General features: G+C 35.0%; 1 protein-coding gene across 2 annotated transcripts in view; it reads right to left on the bottom strand.

The window, feature by feature from the left end:
• Window positions 1-522: 522 nt before the first annotated feature.
• Window positions 523-18,160, bottom strand: part of LOC126284038 (cholesterol transporter ABCA5-like) — a 333,206-nt gene continuing 315,568 nt past the window's right edge. For both annotated transcript variants that reach the window (XM_049982602.1, XM_049982603.1), the window contains 2 exons: window positions 14,197-14,444; window positions 523-4,112 (listed from right to left, as the gene is read on the bottom strand). In XM_049982602.1, coding sequence (XP_049838559.1) covers window positions 4,012-4,112; window positions 14,197-14,444 — 349 coding nt within the window. In that variant the 3' untranslated portion in view covers window positions 523-4,011. The remainder of the gene's footprint in view (window positions 4,113-14,196; window positions 14,445-18,160) is intronic.

Below are 18,160 nucleotides of genomic sequence, written 5' to 3'. Positions count from 1 at the left end.
CATCAATATTTAAAAATATAAAAATCCGGCTTTGATATGCACTCAACACAGGCATATTTTAGTTCGGGCAAGAGGTATTTATATTCTGTACTGGTAAAGAAGCTGTAATATAATTGCCGTCCGACTGCAGAACTCACCATCTGAAGAAAAATCTGACCAGAATGTGTGTGTGTGTGTGTGTGTGTGTGTGTGTGTGTGAGAGAGAGAGAGAGAGAGAGAGATAGAGAGAGAGAGAGAGAGAGAGAGAGAGAGAGAGAGAGAGAGAGAGAAAGAATTAATATTGTAGGTCACATGTTCATTCAGTACAGACAAAACTAATATTGTTCCATTATCTCTTTATTCTGTCCGCACAGACTTCCATGTAATCTAAGTGCTGTACGTGAAACAATAGACACAGGCCCCTGTGATAGTTTTCCTGGAAAGCTACTCTTATCCAAAGGCCAATACTCGTTGACTTTCACTTGAGAACTGGTGTAATGGGATTCAGGTACTTAATTTTGTAAGTTATTGAATACAGAACTATTTGTCTCCCAACAAGTCATTATTTGGTAACAGTTTACAGAGTAATCTCAATATATTCTAAGTAAATAACATGCATAATTTCACTTTACGTTGTGCTTACTTTCACAGTTAGGATGTCTATTGAAAATGACTGATCTTGGCAGTGAGATTGTCCAAACAATGTGACACACTAACTGCACAACAGCAATAAAAAAATAATTTATGTACATTTAATGAAAATTATGCTTTGACAAAAAATCTTCATATGACATTCTAAACATTCTGTCCATTCTCTATGAATTTTTCACTTTACAATTTACACTGTTTATTAAATAACAAATATCATTAAATTTGAAATGCAGTCTTGTCTATTATAAACAGATTTCACCCTTAGCATAAATGTTGCTATAATTTTATTATTTTTCCCCTACAGAAGAAGAATATGTCTGTTGTTGACACTATGACTATCATATATTAAAACAAGCTGCTGAAAATGACACTTGCACCAGACCAGCTGGCTTATTATAATATAAAACTAAAACATGAATAATTTCAAAATATTGTTTCCACAAAATCTACTGAATAGCAATATTTTAAGACTGAAATAAAGCAATAATTTGCAAGAAATTGCCTAGCTTGAGCTCTGCTGTTCCTTTTCACTATTTTATAACTTTTTAGAAATATTCTACATATGAAATGGCTTAATAATTGAGTGTCTAAATTGCTAGCATTTAGTTGGTCTGCTCTTAAATAATTACTGTAACAAAATTAATATCACATAACTGTGTATAATAGATACTTTTAGCTGAGCATAAGAAATGCATACTCTTTCAGGTAAATATTATACAAATGTTTCTATATTTAAGCAGCATTGATTGCAATAAAACTTTCAAAATAAAATTAACAAATTCTCTAGATTTTATCATAAATCTTTCTTTGTTTTCTTCACACAAATTTTCAATAGATAGTAATGTGTGAATGATCAAAGGATGAATAAATAAATAAAATCTTAGATTTATCTGCCTCCCTCTAATGTAGTTATTCTTGGAGGAATACTAAAGTTTTGCTGATTTAATCCATCAAAATGCCACAAAACAGAACAAGACATTTCACGAAGCAAGATATTTCTAATTCAATGGCCAAGTCACTCCCAGTTTAAACACATTTACAAAAACCACACTACTATGTTGTAATTCTTTAAGAGACAGCATTCACGTAGATATCTCATTTGAGAGAAACTAAACATAAATTATTTTAATGTATAATACCAACAAGAATTTTGATACCATGTACATCAATTATGTACATTTTAAATGTCAAATTATGAATTCAAAAACTTATAATTTTATATCAGACTTCACAGTAGTTTATAAAAAAGAATGTGCTTTAAAGAACTGTCCCTCACTAAAATGAAAATATATAACAGATTTATTAAAACCACTATATTCGTATTTTGTAAATTTTTATAAAAAGTGTGCAATTGACAAACAGCTTTTAAAGTCGTTGTTTCCTGATTATAATAAATCATTTAAACAAAAGCAAGCAAGCTGAAGGCTATGGGGGTGGCTGGCTGACTGGGTGGAGAGTACTTACATGGGAAAATAAAATATTGTGAATGATCTATGGCTTCTTCAGATAATATTCACAAACTAATAATAATAATTATAATAATAACAATAAAAATAATAATAGTAAAGGAGAAATGCATAAATTTGTATCAATTAAATTTCAGCCACAATTTAAGAGTGTACTTTTGTCACAGACTCTTTCACATTATAAGTGGAATTTCAACTTAAAATGTAGAAATAATAAGATGAGAGAAGAGCACAAGGTGGAACAGCTGAGTTGTAATTAAGTTATTACTGTTATGTTTATTTTATTTATTCATAGCTGCAGTGCCTACTTCGTACCCGATTATTCAGAATTCACGGAACAAAACTTTCATCTATTTCTTTTTTATGTTTCCTACATTTTTGAAAGAAAATGCATTTCCTTGAGGACAGAATTAAAATCCATGCTAAGCAATTCAAAGGAATACTTTTTTCTGCTGTGCCCCTATATTTTGGGGAACATTACTTTTTATATGAAATGCTGAGATGCAACGACCTAACTGTAAGATATGCAAATTTCCTAAAAATAAATAAGTAAGTAAATAATAGCAAACAAAGATTCCTTTCATGAAAAATTCATTTTTATTACAGTGTGTTTACCAGTATAGTGAAATATGGTGCATGAAAATGGTAAACACTGCTTCATTATTTCTCATATCCCATTTGCAAACACTTATTTAAAGCAGATAAAATGTGTTTCAAAATCACAGCCAAATGAAATGTATGATTATAATTGTAGCTCTCTTAAAGATTAAAAACAAGCTCCTTCTATATGGAACCCTATTCGTTGTGATGTTCACAAAGTACTTTTGGCAATGTTTTTAATCCATATGCCACTGACTTGTTCCATTATTTAAAATTACAAAATCCTTTTGCCATTAATGTATTGCATACTAATAAAATTAAAAATACTGATTCTCTGAAAAATCACAAATACAGTCTCATTTCAGTTTTAAGAAAATTACTTACAACAAAACAAGGGCAAATGCTTCTTGTGCCTTGCTGTACATCAAATAATGACAACTACATTACATTTTCTACAAAAAATACTAATGCTTTTTCATTCTTCTTTTAAGAAAATTTACTGCATACACTTTGCCCTCTTGACAATTTTTTAGAACAATGATGCTGAAAATTAAAACAATTTAAACAAATGTGCAACTCATACTCAGTTTTCAAACGAACAATGAAAGTGTTGATATATCTTTGGAAACAAGTTTTTTATGTTCAATGCAAGCAATTTCCTTGTTACTCAAACTGCTATAAACACAATACACATATTTTCTCTTCCTGAAAATGACAACAACGTAAAGTTAATGTTTGTTCAGATAACCTATTTAATTCCAGCTGCATCCATTTAGCAACACAATTAGGTATAAGATCTTAGCTCCAGTATCACAAATTTGACAAAAACACTGTCTCATAAATGATAACAACATTACATCACATCACATAACACACGACATGACTCCTTCAGGCACACAGTCATAATTTTTACACTGAGAGTCCAGATCTTAGAGCCTCCATAAGAAATTCTCCTTCATACCTTTTTATAGCAACATTATGTATTCAGTTTCATCACCTTTCAAACCAGATTGTGGCACCAACACTTTAATAAAACAATGTCAAAAATATTTAGAACTGTCGATACAAATCTGACAATGAATTGTAAGGGGGACTCAGACTTCACATGCATATTGAAAAACAGCCTTCATCTTGTTGGATAGTGTAAATGATTCAATGGATTTTTTTTTAATTTCAACTTCTTGTTTTTTTTACACTACCTAAAACGTTTTTGTTGTACTTCATAAATATTTACAGCCCTAAAACATGATAACGAACTATTTATCTTTTTTACACACGATGAAAGTAAGTCATCAACAAAAAATCTGGAGTTGCCTCAGTCACCATTCACTTCATCGTAGTGACCAAACTTCAGAAAAACTTGTTCCAGCGTTGTCTGGCTGAAGCTGTATTCTTCTATATCAAGCTCCTGCTTTGCTGTAGAACCAAAGAAAATATTTAGTTCTTTTTATGGAATATTGTAAACTACCAATTAATTACACATAATTATAAATTTCAAAATATATCCTGTAAAAGTATATGAATTGAATCAGTTACTATATTTGAAGTTCAGATCATAAACATCAGTAAAGAGTGACAGAATTTTCACCTGTTTCTGCTAGTCTCTACCCTTTGATTAAAACAACAGCATCAGTTCAAATAGAATGAATAACATTAAAATAACAGGCTATACACAAAAAGAGCAATGTAATATCACATTCTACCTGTTGTACATATACTCAGGTTGGGTTGTATAACCTCAACATGTATTACTGATGACCAAGGTGGATAGAAACAAGGCTAAAGGGTGTGCTACTACATATGGTTCCACCTCCATTATGAGAGATGGGACATGATGCATGAACCAAAGCATGAATTCAAATGTCTGCATGTGTTTGAGTCAGTTGTGATTAGTTATTTATTCTTTATTAATAAGAAAAATATGAAGAGAAAGATGAAAGGTACATCAGTGGGGTACTGTAACTTCAGCAATCCTGCTGATCGTTGAAGATAAGTTTTTGTTTCTGCTAATACATCTCACTTAGTGAATCTTGCCAAGAACTGTTTCTTGGACAAAGTGTTCATGTTTGAGACTGCATATTGAAATTGTTGAATCACTCACAAGGAAGTGATTTTAAAGTGGTATTGTGACAGGCAAACAAAAGAGCAAAACTGCTGCAAAGCTATACCCTCATTCAATCACAAAAGCTTTGCTTTGGTAATCCCACTGGATGTGCAAACAGAAGTTGCAAATGTATTGATATATGGCATATGACACATCTGGTGAGGTCACCTGTGGTGGTAACAGTACAGATATCGCAGACCTATCACATGCACTACTGTAGTAGGAAAACATAAGGCCACTGATGTTGGACCATCATGCAGTTGCTGTTATCTACCTTCACATATAGAAGTGAACTGATTACCTGTACCAACTGAGCTTTATGTTGCATAGTGTTTTGTCTTATGAGGACATCATACTGTGAAGCGTTAATGGAAATTTGCTTAATGTCATATGTACATTACATGTGCATAGTGAATTAGTTAAGCGTGGACTTACATAAATTTCAGTAAGAACTATCACATATTAATTTCTTCTTTGGCTTATATTAATTTCTCACTTGGCTCCTACTACTTTCAACCAAAACTATTATTTTTTGTGGACTAGTACACAGTCTTAATCTGTTGTTACAGAAGTTTATTTGTGTTGAGTACATGCCTTTTGGCCATAAAATGAGGGTTACAACAACGGAAGAGAAAGTTTCCTAATTAAATGCTGGAAATCTATTACAGATTTTTGTATAAAGTCAATAAGAGGTTGGTATTTTTAAATTGACTAAACCCTACACAACACAAAAGCTGGAAGACAGGTTTCGAACTGAGCCTCGCAAAAGATTACTCATCTTCTGGAGATATCACACTAATACTGTGTACCACCATCTTTAGCCTTGATAATGGCCTTAATACAGTGAGGAGAGTCCACAAGTTTTGTCAGGTATGTTACATCCATGTGAAGCCACATACCAATGATCAGATCCAGTAGAGCTATCAAATTGTGTTTCACCTGCAGCTCCAAACAGTCCCAGATATTTTCCTTGAGATTAGTATCAGGTGATTTAGCACAGGCCAGACAAGGCATAACTGTTCATCAGACCAGGAACACATCTACATGACTTTTGTAGTCTTGGAAGGTGGCAGTGTCCACACCATGCCTATTATGAGCATGTAGAAGAATTGGCAACATTTTAATACTGAAATAAACATATAGGTCCATGTTCACAGTAAACTGAATTGAGGGTCCAAGTCATGGATTGAATAGCATCCTCAAACATCAGAGAACCACTGGAGGCTTGAACTATGCTCTCTACACACCGGTAGATAAATGCCTCATTGACTCGTTAGTGCAAGCAAAGAGGCAAAATTGTCTCCCTCTGGACCATACTACAGGCCTCCAGTCAGCTATTGCCTTGTTTCTGTGCAATTGAGACACGTGGTCTTTTGCAAGCTGCATGCCTCCATATGTCCATTGCATGTAATGGCCGTGGCAATGTTCGAATGGAAACTGGTTTAGCTGGACCTACATTAACTGACTGCAACAATTACTGCTGGGATTGAAACCAATTTTCAATGACGGGATGTGACACCTGTCTCCATTTCTTGTCAGTTAGGATCTTTTTATGAAGACTTTAATTATGCAGCATTACATAGCTGAAAGTGGCATACCACTCATTGTGGATACATTGGAGAACCTGCATAGGTGAATCAACAAACTGGACAAGTTTGAATAGTGTATGATAATGAGCACGTCCAAGCATGATAGCTCCTGTTGTTTGTTTAGGGTGTGAAATGTCATTCTTATCAGCAGCTTTACAATTACCCATGAGATGAAGAGAGTTAAAATATTATACCAACCAGAGAAACACAGGGAAGTAAGTAAGGAAAGGTGGCTGGCTGATCAGGAATATACACTAAGACAAAAAAAATGCAAATCATGAATGAATTATCCAAATTGAACAGAAATGTGTGTAACAAAGATGATGTAACTTACCAAACGAAAGTGTTGGTATGTTGATAGAGACACAAATAAACACAAACACACACACAAAATTATGATGCTTGCTCACCTTAAAAAAAAAAAAAATTCCACAACATGTACATCATATCCACCAATTTTTATCCCATTTGGATAATTCTTTCATAGTGCATCTTTTTCTTTTTCTTATAATGTAATATTTGGATGAGCCAACCATTCCTACACACACTAAAATCCCTTGCTTGATAGCTTAAGGGTACTGGTTTGTGAATGGCAGTGGAAACCTTGAAAAAATTGTCAGTTTTTTTAAACTGTATAACTCAAAGAATATGATTTGTAAGCCCATATAATGCTTACCATCTTTTTAAGACAATTTTTGGAAACATTTTTGTATATGAACCACAGCTTTTGCTCTCACACTTTTTTAATAGTATTTTTTGTTGCAAGTGACTAAACCATGCTAATTATTTATGTACATCATAGGTAAACATTACTCAAAATAGAAACAAAGTAGAAGGTTTATTTTTTCCTGTAAGTTCTTTAGACTATTATCTTTAAATCAAACTATTGAAAAGATGGTGCTGTCATAAATAGTGGCACAAAAAAATTTTAATTATAATTATAAAAAATTTTGTAAATGAATTTAGAGTTTTTCTACAAAAATGCTTTTTATTTTTAAAGTTAAGTCACAAGAGTAATCTACTTTTTAGTTAAGAATGTTTTAAGACAGTATAAAATATTTCAGGAAAGTGAAGTTGAAGTTAAATCTTGCTTTTTCTATTAAACTTGCATGGTACTAATGCATCCCAAGCCCATATTCATCTTGCTTCCTGTGTTGTCCTTCCTCCCTTCATTTTTTCATTCTCCTTCTTCTTATTCTTGCTTCTTTGGTAGCTTCCAACACTGATTTTTCTGCTTTGAAGAGTCTTCTTTGGTCAATGGCTATTAGAGCTCTATGCACTCCCATTAGTTCCATAATATTAAGCCTTGACACTGCACCATTATTGAAACATAGAACAACATCTAACACACTATTTTCAAAATATTTAGTCCTACTAGAACTGTTTTTGGTATCTATTCCTATATACAATTGTTGAAACTTTCATTTGGATTTTGAACCCTACGATGTAAACATTTCTCTAATAATCTAGCCGTAATATCCCTATATATAGGTTTTATAACTTCCATTATAGTGAATGGCAAAGAATGTTTATGGTTGTAATTCTCATTTTGAGTTAAGAGTCACACCATGGTAGCCACACCATGAATCACTGCCAGGTGGGCAGAGAGTGCATGGCATGGGTTGTTATCTGTGGAGGATTTATGAAAGAAGGTAGCCCACACTGCCTTTTTCATTCCCTCAAGTTCATTTTTATTTTGTCTCATCACTTGTCCTTAATACTGCAACCTGTCTATTTCTTCACCTGTAAGCCAACCACATCCACTAATTTATTTCGCTTCAAATTCCTCTTCAAGTTCCTCAATCTTGTCCCTAACCTTTTGTGGAGACATGCAACACATTCCACTTTTTTCAATTTTTGTGCCAGCATAAGGTTTGGATTCATGAACTTCTTGGTACCCATTTGATTCTCCTTGTCCTAGATAAGATGTATATATCACACCACATTTCTTCACTGACTTGTGAAATATCTTCACAACACCTTAAGATTCCATCACCCACAATAACATCTAAAATTAATCAAACATTTAAGATTTTCAATTCCACTAGTACAGCCATACCAGTACTTGACAATACATTCTACATCAATGACTTTACCATTCTCCAAGAAGGTATCTGCCACTAAATCATTTAGGGACCTATGGCCTCTTTGTTGTCAGGATGCATCCAGGGCTGCAGACATACATGTATAGCTGTCGTCATTCATGTTTACACTTTCCTCGAACGGCATTTTTCATACTATTATTTGCTACTTCTTCTAAAGTCTGTAGAATAATTTTATTGTACCCGTCAAACCTTTTAGGGGCTGGTAAGTCGATAAGAGCAAAGAAAATTTGTGCACTTCTGTGCCCTTTGCCTATACATCTCACAGCATAAGCATGTTTAATATTTGTGTTATACATTCTCTGTTTAGATACATCACAAGAATAACCATATTCATTTATATCACAAAAATTGCAAACAATTCTTAATTTTGATATTCAACCTCTTCTAGAATGTATATCCTCAACTACCTTCAGACCACTATTGCCGCATTGCTTGCACTGCAAAGCTTCATTTACCAGTTCAGATAGAGCATAGAGTTCAACAATAACAACCTGAATCGATAGTGTCTGTTATCAGCATTATTACTGTCAAGCCCATTGTCCAAATACTTCAGTTTTAGCTTTGAAGCACTTGTACAATACAAGTGTTGTATCATATTGTATTTCAGTATTAGCAGAGTTAATCCATTTGGTGAACCAACTTCCAAAAAATTTACATTGTTTAACACCAAACTTCTTAATTCTTCCCATTGTTTTGAAGTGGAATAAGAAACTCACACACACAATTACTTCAATGTAAACAATATATCTGCACCAAAACAACAGCAAATAATGACTAAACTCACTGTATAAACAAGAGATAAGCTACCGTAAAGCTTTTGCAAATTACCCAACTTAAGGGACTAAAAAGTCATAAAAATGAAACAAATGAGAGCAAAAGTTTATTTTTAACAGGGCTGAATGTGTGCCATGGGGATGTGGTGTGTGCAGACACTTTTAAATTCCTCTAATTTTGGTACTTTCTGAGGCCCATTTACCTGGAAGTAAACTTTTTCTCATTTAGAAAACTACAGAGAATTATTTACGACAAAAATTTAAAAAATCAATTTTTTTGACAGTTATTTATGTACAAGTCCTCTCAAATTGAGTACAGGCCTGCTAATAAACCAGCTTATATCCTTTTTATCATTTATATAAAAGACATTGAGTTATAATATGGCAAATTGTAATCAGGGCATCATGGGGCTGTGTCCTACTCTAACATGTGTTAAGCAGATTACATCACTTCTACATGGCTGGAGTGAGGCATGCCACAGCCTTATAGTTCCTTTTATTGATCACAGCTTGTTATCCATCAATGGAGCCACTCTTCCTCCACAAAGGCACATGACAGACTTTCTCAGCAATGACATCATAGAGTGCAGTGGGATAGGACAGCAGATTACATTCAGAATGGTACACGCCTCCTTGCCAGTGGTATCAGCTAATTCATTCCCATGAAGCCCCCTGTGCCATGTGTAATGGAGCTGATCAGTGCACCTATTTTTGTCACAGACTGGAGAATATGGAACTTCGTTTAAATTAACGAAACGATCCAATGAAATCAAAATCTTAATTTTGTATTTATTGTAATTCTGATAATATAAGTTAATCTTATATTTTTATAAACAGAAATTTTATAAATTTCACATTCAATTAGGATTTATTTTCAGAAAACATAATTATTTTTCATATGCAATTTAATTTAAAATTGTGATCATATTTGAAAATATGAATGTCATTTTATAATTTATTCTGAAAAATAATTTGACAGTAATTTTTACAAGAACTAATTGTGTATTAATATCTTTGAATGTAAAGTATCAGTACTTTGTCGTACTTTGTGAGATCATTTGTCTGAGGCTGTTTGATTCGAACCTGCAACTGTAGCAGTCGTGCGGTTCCGGACTGAAGCGCCTAGAACTGCTCAGCCATCGCGGCCAGCAAGGAATAGAGGTTCATAATACCTGGTATTCAGCTGAATGATACCTCCTTTTGTTGTACTTGATACTGGAGAATGGCATCTTGTATGTTGTGGATGGTTTTATCTGCTAAGTGAGTCAGAATTGATCAAAAATTTCAAACCATGATCTTGTTTCATCTGATCCAAAGTTTTATAAATCACAGAGTGTTCAGGATCAAACACAGTGAACACACTAGGCAGGCAGTTTCTGAAGACATAGATGGAAGAAATGGTAAACCAGCCAGTAATGTCCTCCATTTGGATCCATCAGTATGGTGCTCACTTAAAATGCTAAAAATACATTCTCAAAACTACAGTCTGAAGTGAACAGTTTTCACACTCTGTCAAGTCTAAAATTATCCTAGGTTTCAGTAACAACCGGTGTTTTGCTATGCAACAATCCTTCCTCTTTATCATAGATATTCCTAGATCCTTTAAATGCTGCTTTGTCCATACACTGAGCAGTTTCATCCCTGATGAACAGTTACTGTACAGTCATTCAGGGGTTCCATGGATGCTAATAGTGTAGGGAATGGTATATTCTTTCTGCCATTCTGTCGTATGTCTATGACTGTCTGGTGCCAGTTCTATACCACCTGTAGCACTCAAAAGCAACCAGTATGATTTTTTCCCTTGGTGGTTAATATTTTGTCTAAAGAGTTTACTACTAGTTTCAGATTTTAAATCAAGTGGATGCACAAAATGCTTACGTTACTTCATGCTCCAAATAAATAAAACTGTATAGAAATGTGATCAGTTACTTGAGAAAGTTGTGAAATTGAGTCATAGCAGTAAGTTTTTGTGATTTGATTGCCTAAGTTGATGAAGTAATGATGAAACTTAGTGGATCTCATATCATAATTTGGGTGTATTGTGAAACAAATGAAAAATGTGAATTTTTGCATTATCATTATCAGATAATTTGTTTGTAAGTATATTTACATAAAATAATAATGCGGACAACAAAATAATCCTTGAGAACCTATCCTGTAAACAATTATATGTCTGTGTATATGAATTCGTTAATGTTTTATAATGATTTTGTCTTAATTTTAACTACGTTTTATTGTCAAAGCAAGCTGTCATGTATTGAATTTTGTGTCAGTGCTTGGCGGAACATGACAACAAAATTAAATTCAGTTGTTCCTTGTTACTTAGTAGTGAGATAGCTTGATTACATCGTTACAAAGAACACAAATTTCAAACCAAAGTTTGGTGTCAAACTCGAAAGGTTTTGTTGATAAAATTAAAGAAATAGAAGCCTCACCCACTTCTAAATTTGTTCACTTGACATCATAACTTTATTTACAAATAGTCTCACTGATGAATGTGTAAAAACATAAATAGATCTTTTGCACAAATCTTAACTAATCTTGCAGGATTATGTTACATACTACATGATTCTCAAATATGTGTGAAACACATTTATTTCTAGTTTAAAAACATGTACTATAGGTTCTGATGACCTAGTTATAGTTTTCTCCTCTTAATCCTATATTGACTGAAATTTTCATGGACAATTCTGAACATCTATTTCTTACAAAATAAGTCACTGAGTTGCAAAAATTAAATACTGGGTCAAGTGCATGGATAATGTGTTTATGGACTGGTACCACTAGACAACTAGATACATAACAACAACTTTAGGATTCCCACCATGATAAAGTCACATCACAATGGAGCTGGGAGTCTCTTCTTTAATTTTTTTTATCTTCATAATAGGAATCACACAACAGCAGCTGCATTTTACAGTACCAAAAGCATCTCACCTTTTTTATTCAAGGGTAAAAACAAATTTCAATCTTTGTCAGAGAGTGACGTGAATAAAATCACATGCAAGCACTGTAGAAAGTATAACTAAGTCAGCTAGGCAGACATGTGGCAGTTAAGTTATCAGAACATGAAAGAAGCTGGGTACTAGGAAAGACAGATTCAACCGTTTGCTGAACATCTTTTGACAGAAATTGACGCGTATGGTGTAGTTTGTGTAATTTTACATACTGTTAAGAAAACAGAAAGATTGTCCCACTGGATGTACTTGAAGATAATAAACATATGATACAGGATGCGAGCTTTATGTTAAATGACCAAAATAAATTTCTTTTCTCCCCTCTGTTAACTTAAGTTTCAGTTATGCATACAGGGTGTTACAAAAAACGTACGGCCAAACTTTCAGGAAACATTCCTCACACACAAATAAAGAAAAGATGTTATGTGGACATGTGTCCGGAAACACTTAATTTCCACGTTAGAGCTCATTTTAGTTTCGTCCACCTACGCTCAATGGCGCACGTTATCATGATTTCATACGGGATACTCTACCTGTGCTGCTAGGACATATGCCTTTACAAGTACAACACAACATGTGGTTCACACACGATGGAGCTCCTGCATATTTCAGTTGAAGTGTTCATATACTTCTCAACAACAGATTTGGTGCCCGATGGATTGGTAGAGGCGGACCAATTCCATGGCCTCCACGCTCTCCTGACCTCAACCCTCTTGACTTTCATTTATGGGGGCATTTAAAAGCTCTTGTCTACACAACCCCAGTATCATATGTAGAGACTCTTCGTGCTCGTATTGTGGACGGCTGTGACACAATACACCATTCTCCAAGGCTGCATCAGCGCATCAGGGATTCCATGCGACGGAGGGTGGATGCATGTATCCTCGCTAAACGGAGGACATTTTGAATATTTCCTGCAACAAAGTGTTTGAAGTCACACTGGTACGTTCTGTTGCTGTGTGTTTCCATTCCATGATTAATGTGGTTTGAAGGAAGTGATAAAATGAGCTCTAACATGGAAAGTAAGCATTTCCGGATACATGTCCACATAACGTATTTTCTTTCTTTGTGTGTGAGGAATGTTTCCTGCAAGTTTGGCCGTACCTTTTTGTAACATTCTGTATATTAGATTACAATTATAAGTTCAACTTCATTTTCCATCTCTTTTAAATGGAATGATATCCATACAAAAATCTCCCTTTTTTCCATTTTCAGTCATAGGTTCTTCCTATGTGACATACAAATGTAATACTTCCTTGTGAACATGTCTGAGAAATCACTTTTTGTATCTTCTATAGAAGTAATACCTATGCAACTCACACATTTGGTATGCATTTGTGACATTTGGTTGTAATCTGTTGATAGCTTAGGGAGTCAAAAGCCAGTTCATGTCCAAATAAATAATATTTTGCAGAGCATTGGGAAATTGCTTCGTATTTGATATCAGTATAGCATGTCTTAATATCATTCTAACATGACCTTCTGATTAATAAACAACTGTCCACATAACCACAAGAGCAAGTAGTGTATCTTCCAAGTTTAGATATTTTTAAAGTTTGTCTGCAAGAGTAATTTTCAAGCCAATTTCTTCAAATGACTGTTACAGCTGAATAGTGTTGTAGTGTGCTGCTGTATATCAAATGCTCCAAAAATAAGAGCAGGTGTTACAAGTAAAATGATGCAGTGACCAGTTCTGAGTTAGACACATTGTCACTAATTAGTAGCAATTTTTATTGGGAGATATAACTATTGAAATTACAAATGCCACATGCAATGCATAAGATTACTGTCTTTTGTTACTTGGCTTCCAATTGCTAACATTCAAAGAATATAATAATTATTTTGTAACATACACTATTTGAATACTTACATGATTTTGTATGGAGTCTAAATTTCACTGACAACACCATGTGATAGAAACTCTTTTAGATAAACGTCTACCATGTTCCTGCAGAAAGTGTCACTCTCTCACCTTTTTCAAGCTGTGTGAAGCACTCAGCAAGGGATGTGACGGCATGCTGTGGTACACTAAACACCAGCCTATCAGCAAAGCTTTCCTCCAGAGATGCATCAGGGAAAAGCCCATTGACAAATTCTCTGAGGTCGCTGTGCCTGTCTGAAGACGGTGTCGTCGGTGTGCGGTCCCCACCACGCAGCTTCATCTCTAGTGTGTACCCAGCACCATATAGGTTCTTAAGGTGTTGCGTTGAACCAATGCACCTTTAAATTATAAGAAATTCATCAGTATTTTATTGGCATGTTAACTAAACTATCAATATAATGGAATGAAACTAGGTAAGACATGACATAGAAGGAAATTTTAATAACCCCTCCTGACATACAAATTGGTGATACAGACGTATCAAAGTGTAATGTCACATATGTCCAACATGTGCATCTGTGTCAGGAATATGACCAATTTCTTACGCCCATCACATGAGCTTTTGTAGGGAGCCAAATGTAAGGCTGCCCTGCAGTCAGTTGCTGTTATATATTTTCCCTCTTCCTGTGGACTCTGAATGCCAGTACTCTCTACTGTGTGTATACAGCTGAAAAATCTTGAACTTGTGGTCTCAACCATCACTAGGCTAGATAGGACTCTTATTATGAAGTGCTTATATTGGACTATGTCATGGTTGGAATTCTCTGGATTTCTTTCACATTAATTTCTATTCGTGGCTTAGATTAATACTGTATTTACTCGAATCTAAGCCGCACTTTTTTCCAGTTTTTGTAATCCAAAAAACCGTCTGTGGCTTAGAATCGAGTGCAAAGCAAGTAGAAGTTCTGAAAAATGTTGGTGGGTGCCGCCACAACTAACTTCTGCCGTCGAATATATGTAGCGCTACACAGGCATGCTTTGTAGGCACAACGATAAATACTAGCAGCAAATACTCTGCGTCAGTAAATAAATTTAAAAAAAAAAAGGTGGAAGATGAACTTTTTTTTTCTCCACCTGAGTTTCGACCACTGCATTTTCATACATTATCCAACGAAGTAAATACAAATTCCGTATTGTTCATCTTCGAATGTAGCAGCATTTCAATGTACTACGAAAATCCGACTGGCAAGACTGTTTGGGATGTTTGTCAATATGGCCAACTCTATGTTCTGAATGTTTCCCTACCTGTGAGAAGAGATGGTTGCTAATAGGAACTTCTATGAATTGTGAATCACATGCAGTATTATCTTCACCATAAGAATAATACGAATATAAACATTTTTCCATGTATTGTTTCGTGATTGCTGCCATCTCATTTAAAACCTGTCTGCCTAATAAACTACGAAACTAGAGTGAGACAACAGCAAACGCAACATATCATGTCATGTTTATATTTGTAATATTCTTATGTCTAACAATGATACAGTCAGAAATGAAGCACAGCAATTGACTAGATTTTTAAATCTAAGATGACTAATTTCTGTGCAGAATGTGATGTACTAAAGAGGCGCCTGCAAAGATTTTCAAACGGAGAAAAAATTTCGCTAAAATCTCGTTCAGAACATCATCTATCATACGCAGTATATTATTTGGTTCTTGTGGATCATTATCAAAGAAAGCAGCAGTGTAAGTAACAACAAATAGCAGTATCTTGTCATTGTTTTGCTAATGAGACGATTCCTCTCTCTTTTATTTCTTTAATTGTAAGCGGTGGTAGTGTGCACTAAAGCAAGCCATGCCACGAGCGGCGACAGGCCATAAACACACACTATCAGAATGCGACAAACAATGCATGACACAGCACAGTAATGCATTTTCAGCTTAGAGTGACGTAAACACCTATAACAAAGAAAACGGCGCTTTTCAGATCAAAGAAAAACAAGCAATCAATTCCAACCAGACGAAGCACATGAAAAAGGAAGGGACCTGTATAAATACGGACGGAGCACCTGACACATAGCAATGGCTACCTGGTAAAGCTTAACTGCTAAGATTATGACTCGAAGCAAACTACTGTAGATGTATCGTCATTCATTTGACCTAAATTGTGTCTCCTATTACAATGGACCAACTTTGTTTCGATTTGGAGATGCGGCCTAAAACTTTTCTCCCCCCTTGAATTTCGAGTCTCAAATTTCAGATGCTTCTTAGACTCGGGAAAATTTTTTTTCCCTTGATTTTGAGTCTCATTTTTAGGGGGGGGGGGGGGGGGGGGGGGCTTAGATTCGAGTAAATATGGTACTTTGCCAAGAACTATTACTGTTTGTTTCATGGACTAACTGACAATGTTCAATAAACTGTCATGGCCTGCCGTGAGTGTGGGCTACAATAGTAGCAATAAGATGGTCACAGTTTTGATCCACTGAGTCCTATCTTTGAGTGCATGGCACAGAGCACATCTCATTGTAACAGTTATTAGGGTTTTTTCTCAATTCCAGTCACATATGAAGCACAGGAAGAATGACTGTTTAAATACCTCTGTGCATGCTGTAATTCATCTCATCTTTTGTTCACAATACCTGTGAGAGTTATCATTTAACTTTAAGTAGGCTTTCTTGGGATTCTTCAAGTCTGTCTTCAAGAATCTACCAGTTTACTTCTTTCCACATTTCTGTGACACTCTCCCATGGGTAAAATAAACCTGTGACCACTCATGTTACCCTTCTCTGTATATGATCAGTATCACCTGTATCTGGTATGGGTCCTGCTGTACACTTCAGCAATATCCTAGGATGGATGATTTGTACAATGTCCTTTGTAAATTTAGTGCATTTCCCTTGTATTCTACCAAAAAAAAATTTTTTTTTAAAACATGCATGTGGTAGCAGCAAGGATTAAATTTTTACAATATTACAAGGTTGATAATGTAAACCATACAGTCTGGACTGCAGAATTGCAGGAGTTGGGTCAAAAATGCAGATACGTGAAAATTTAATTCACAATGATGTGATTCACTACCCATGGATAAGGTGATCTGCACACAAGCTTTAAGACAGTTGGTTCCTTCCTTCCTGGCTGAAGGGCTACAAATTGTATTTACATTTGAAATATTGCAAGTGATGTAACAAACTTTTACAGCAAACTTCATTTTACATGTGGCTCAGAGTTGTGAGGAGCGCAGTGGGTTTCTGTTGCAGAGTCAAAAGTGATAAACATATTGTGTGTAGTCATGCTAACCGGCCTCAATCTTCGCACTCCTTGACTAGGGCATGGCCAACTGGTCTCATTCTCTGCAATCCTGGGCTAGTATTAGGCACTTTTTGTGGCAATACACTTTGTTTCTCAGCTACCAAGACTGTTTTTCTTTGGATGCCAAATAGGAATGTTCACATTGTGAGGGTGAGTGATGTAACATTTTCAGCAGTACTCAAGTGCTGGTGGCATAACAAATTTTAGTACAGTGGCACAGCATGAGAATGGAGCCAAAATAAATTTGGAAAGACAGGTGGATGGGAAAAGACCACAAGGAAGACCTCAAACCTGATGGATTGACTCTATTAAGGCTGATCTAGTGACCAGAGGATGAACAGTGGACGATGTTCTTCGTCAACAGGTGTATTTGGACAGGATGAAGTGGAAGAGGCTCATTACCAGTACCTGGGAAACTGGAACTGTTAAATGGCAATGATGATGATGATTATGATTATGATGATGATGACGATGATGATGATGGTGACACGTGGCAGAGCAAAACATTCCACTGACTTCTTTTCGATAATGGTGCATTGATCTCAGTGACTTCCATATCAATATAATTCAGATATGTGCCTGTGCATCACTTTACATCAAGGTGGCAATCTATTCTGTTTCATATTGTTATTGCATACAAACAAAGGCTGACATTAAAGGAAATCGACAGAACGAAGCCTTTTTTTTACCACTTGACAACTGTTTTGTAACCAAACTGTTCTGGGTAAGCAGTTTTCTGTGTTTGTTTAAGAATGATCACAAATGTTTCCAGTCAGAGAATTATGACAGTCATTAAGAGGGACAT

This window comes from Schistocerca gregaria, chromosome 8 (genome assembly GCF_023897955.1).
Source record: "Schistocerca gregaria isolate iqSchGreg1 chromosome 8, iqSchGreg1.2, whole genome shotgun sequence".
Taxonomy (NCBI): domain Eukaryota; kingdom Metazoa; phylum Arthropoda; class Insecta; order Orthoptera; family Acrididae; genus Schistocerca; species Schistocerca gregaria.
The sequence above is the reverse complement of the archived record's forward strand: the minus strand, read 5'-3'. Positions and strand labels throughout refer to the sequence as shown.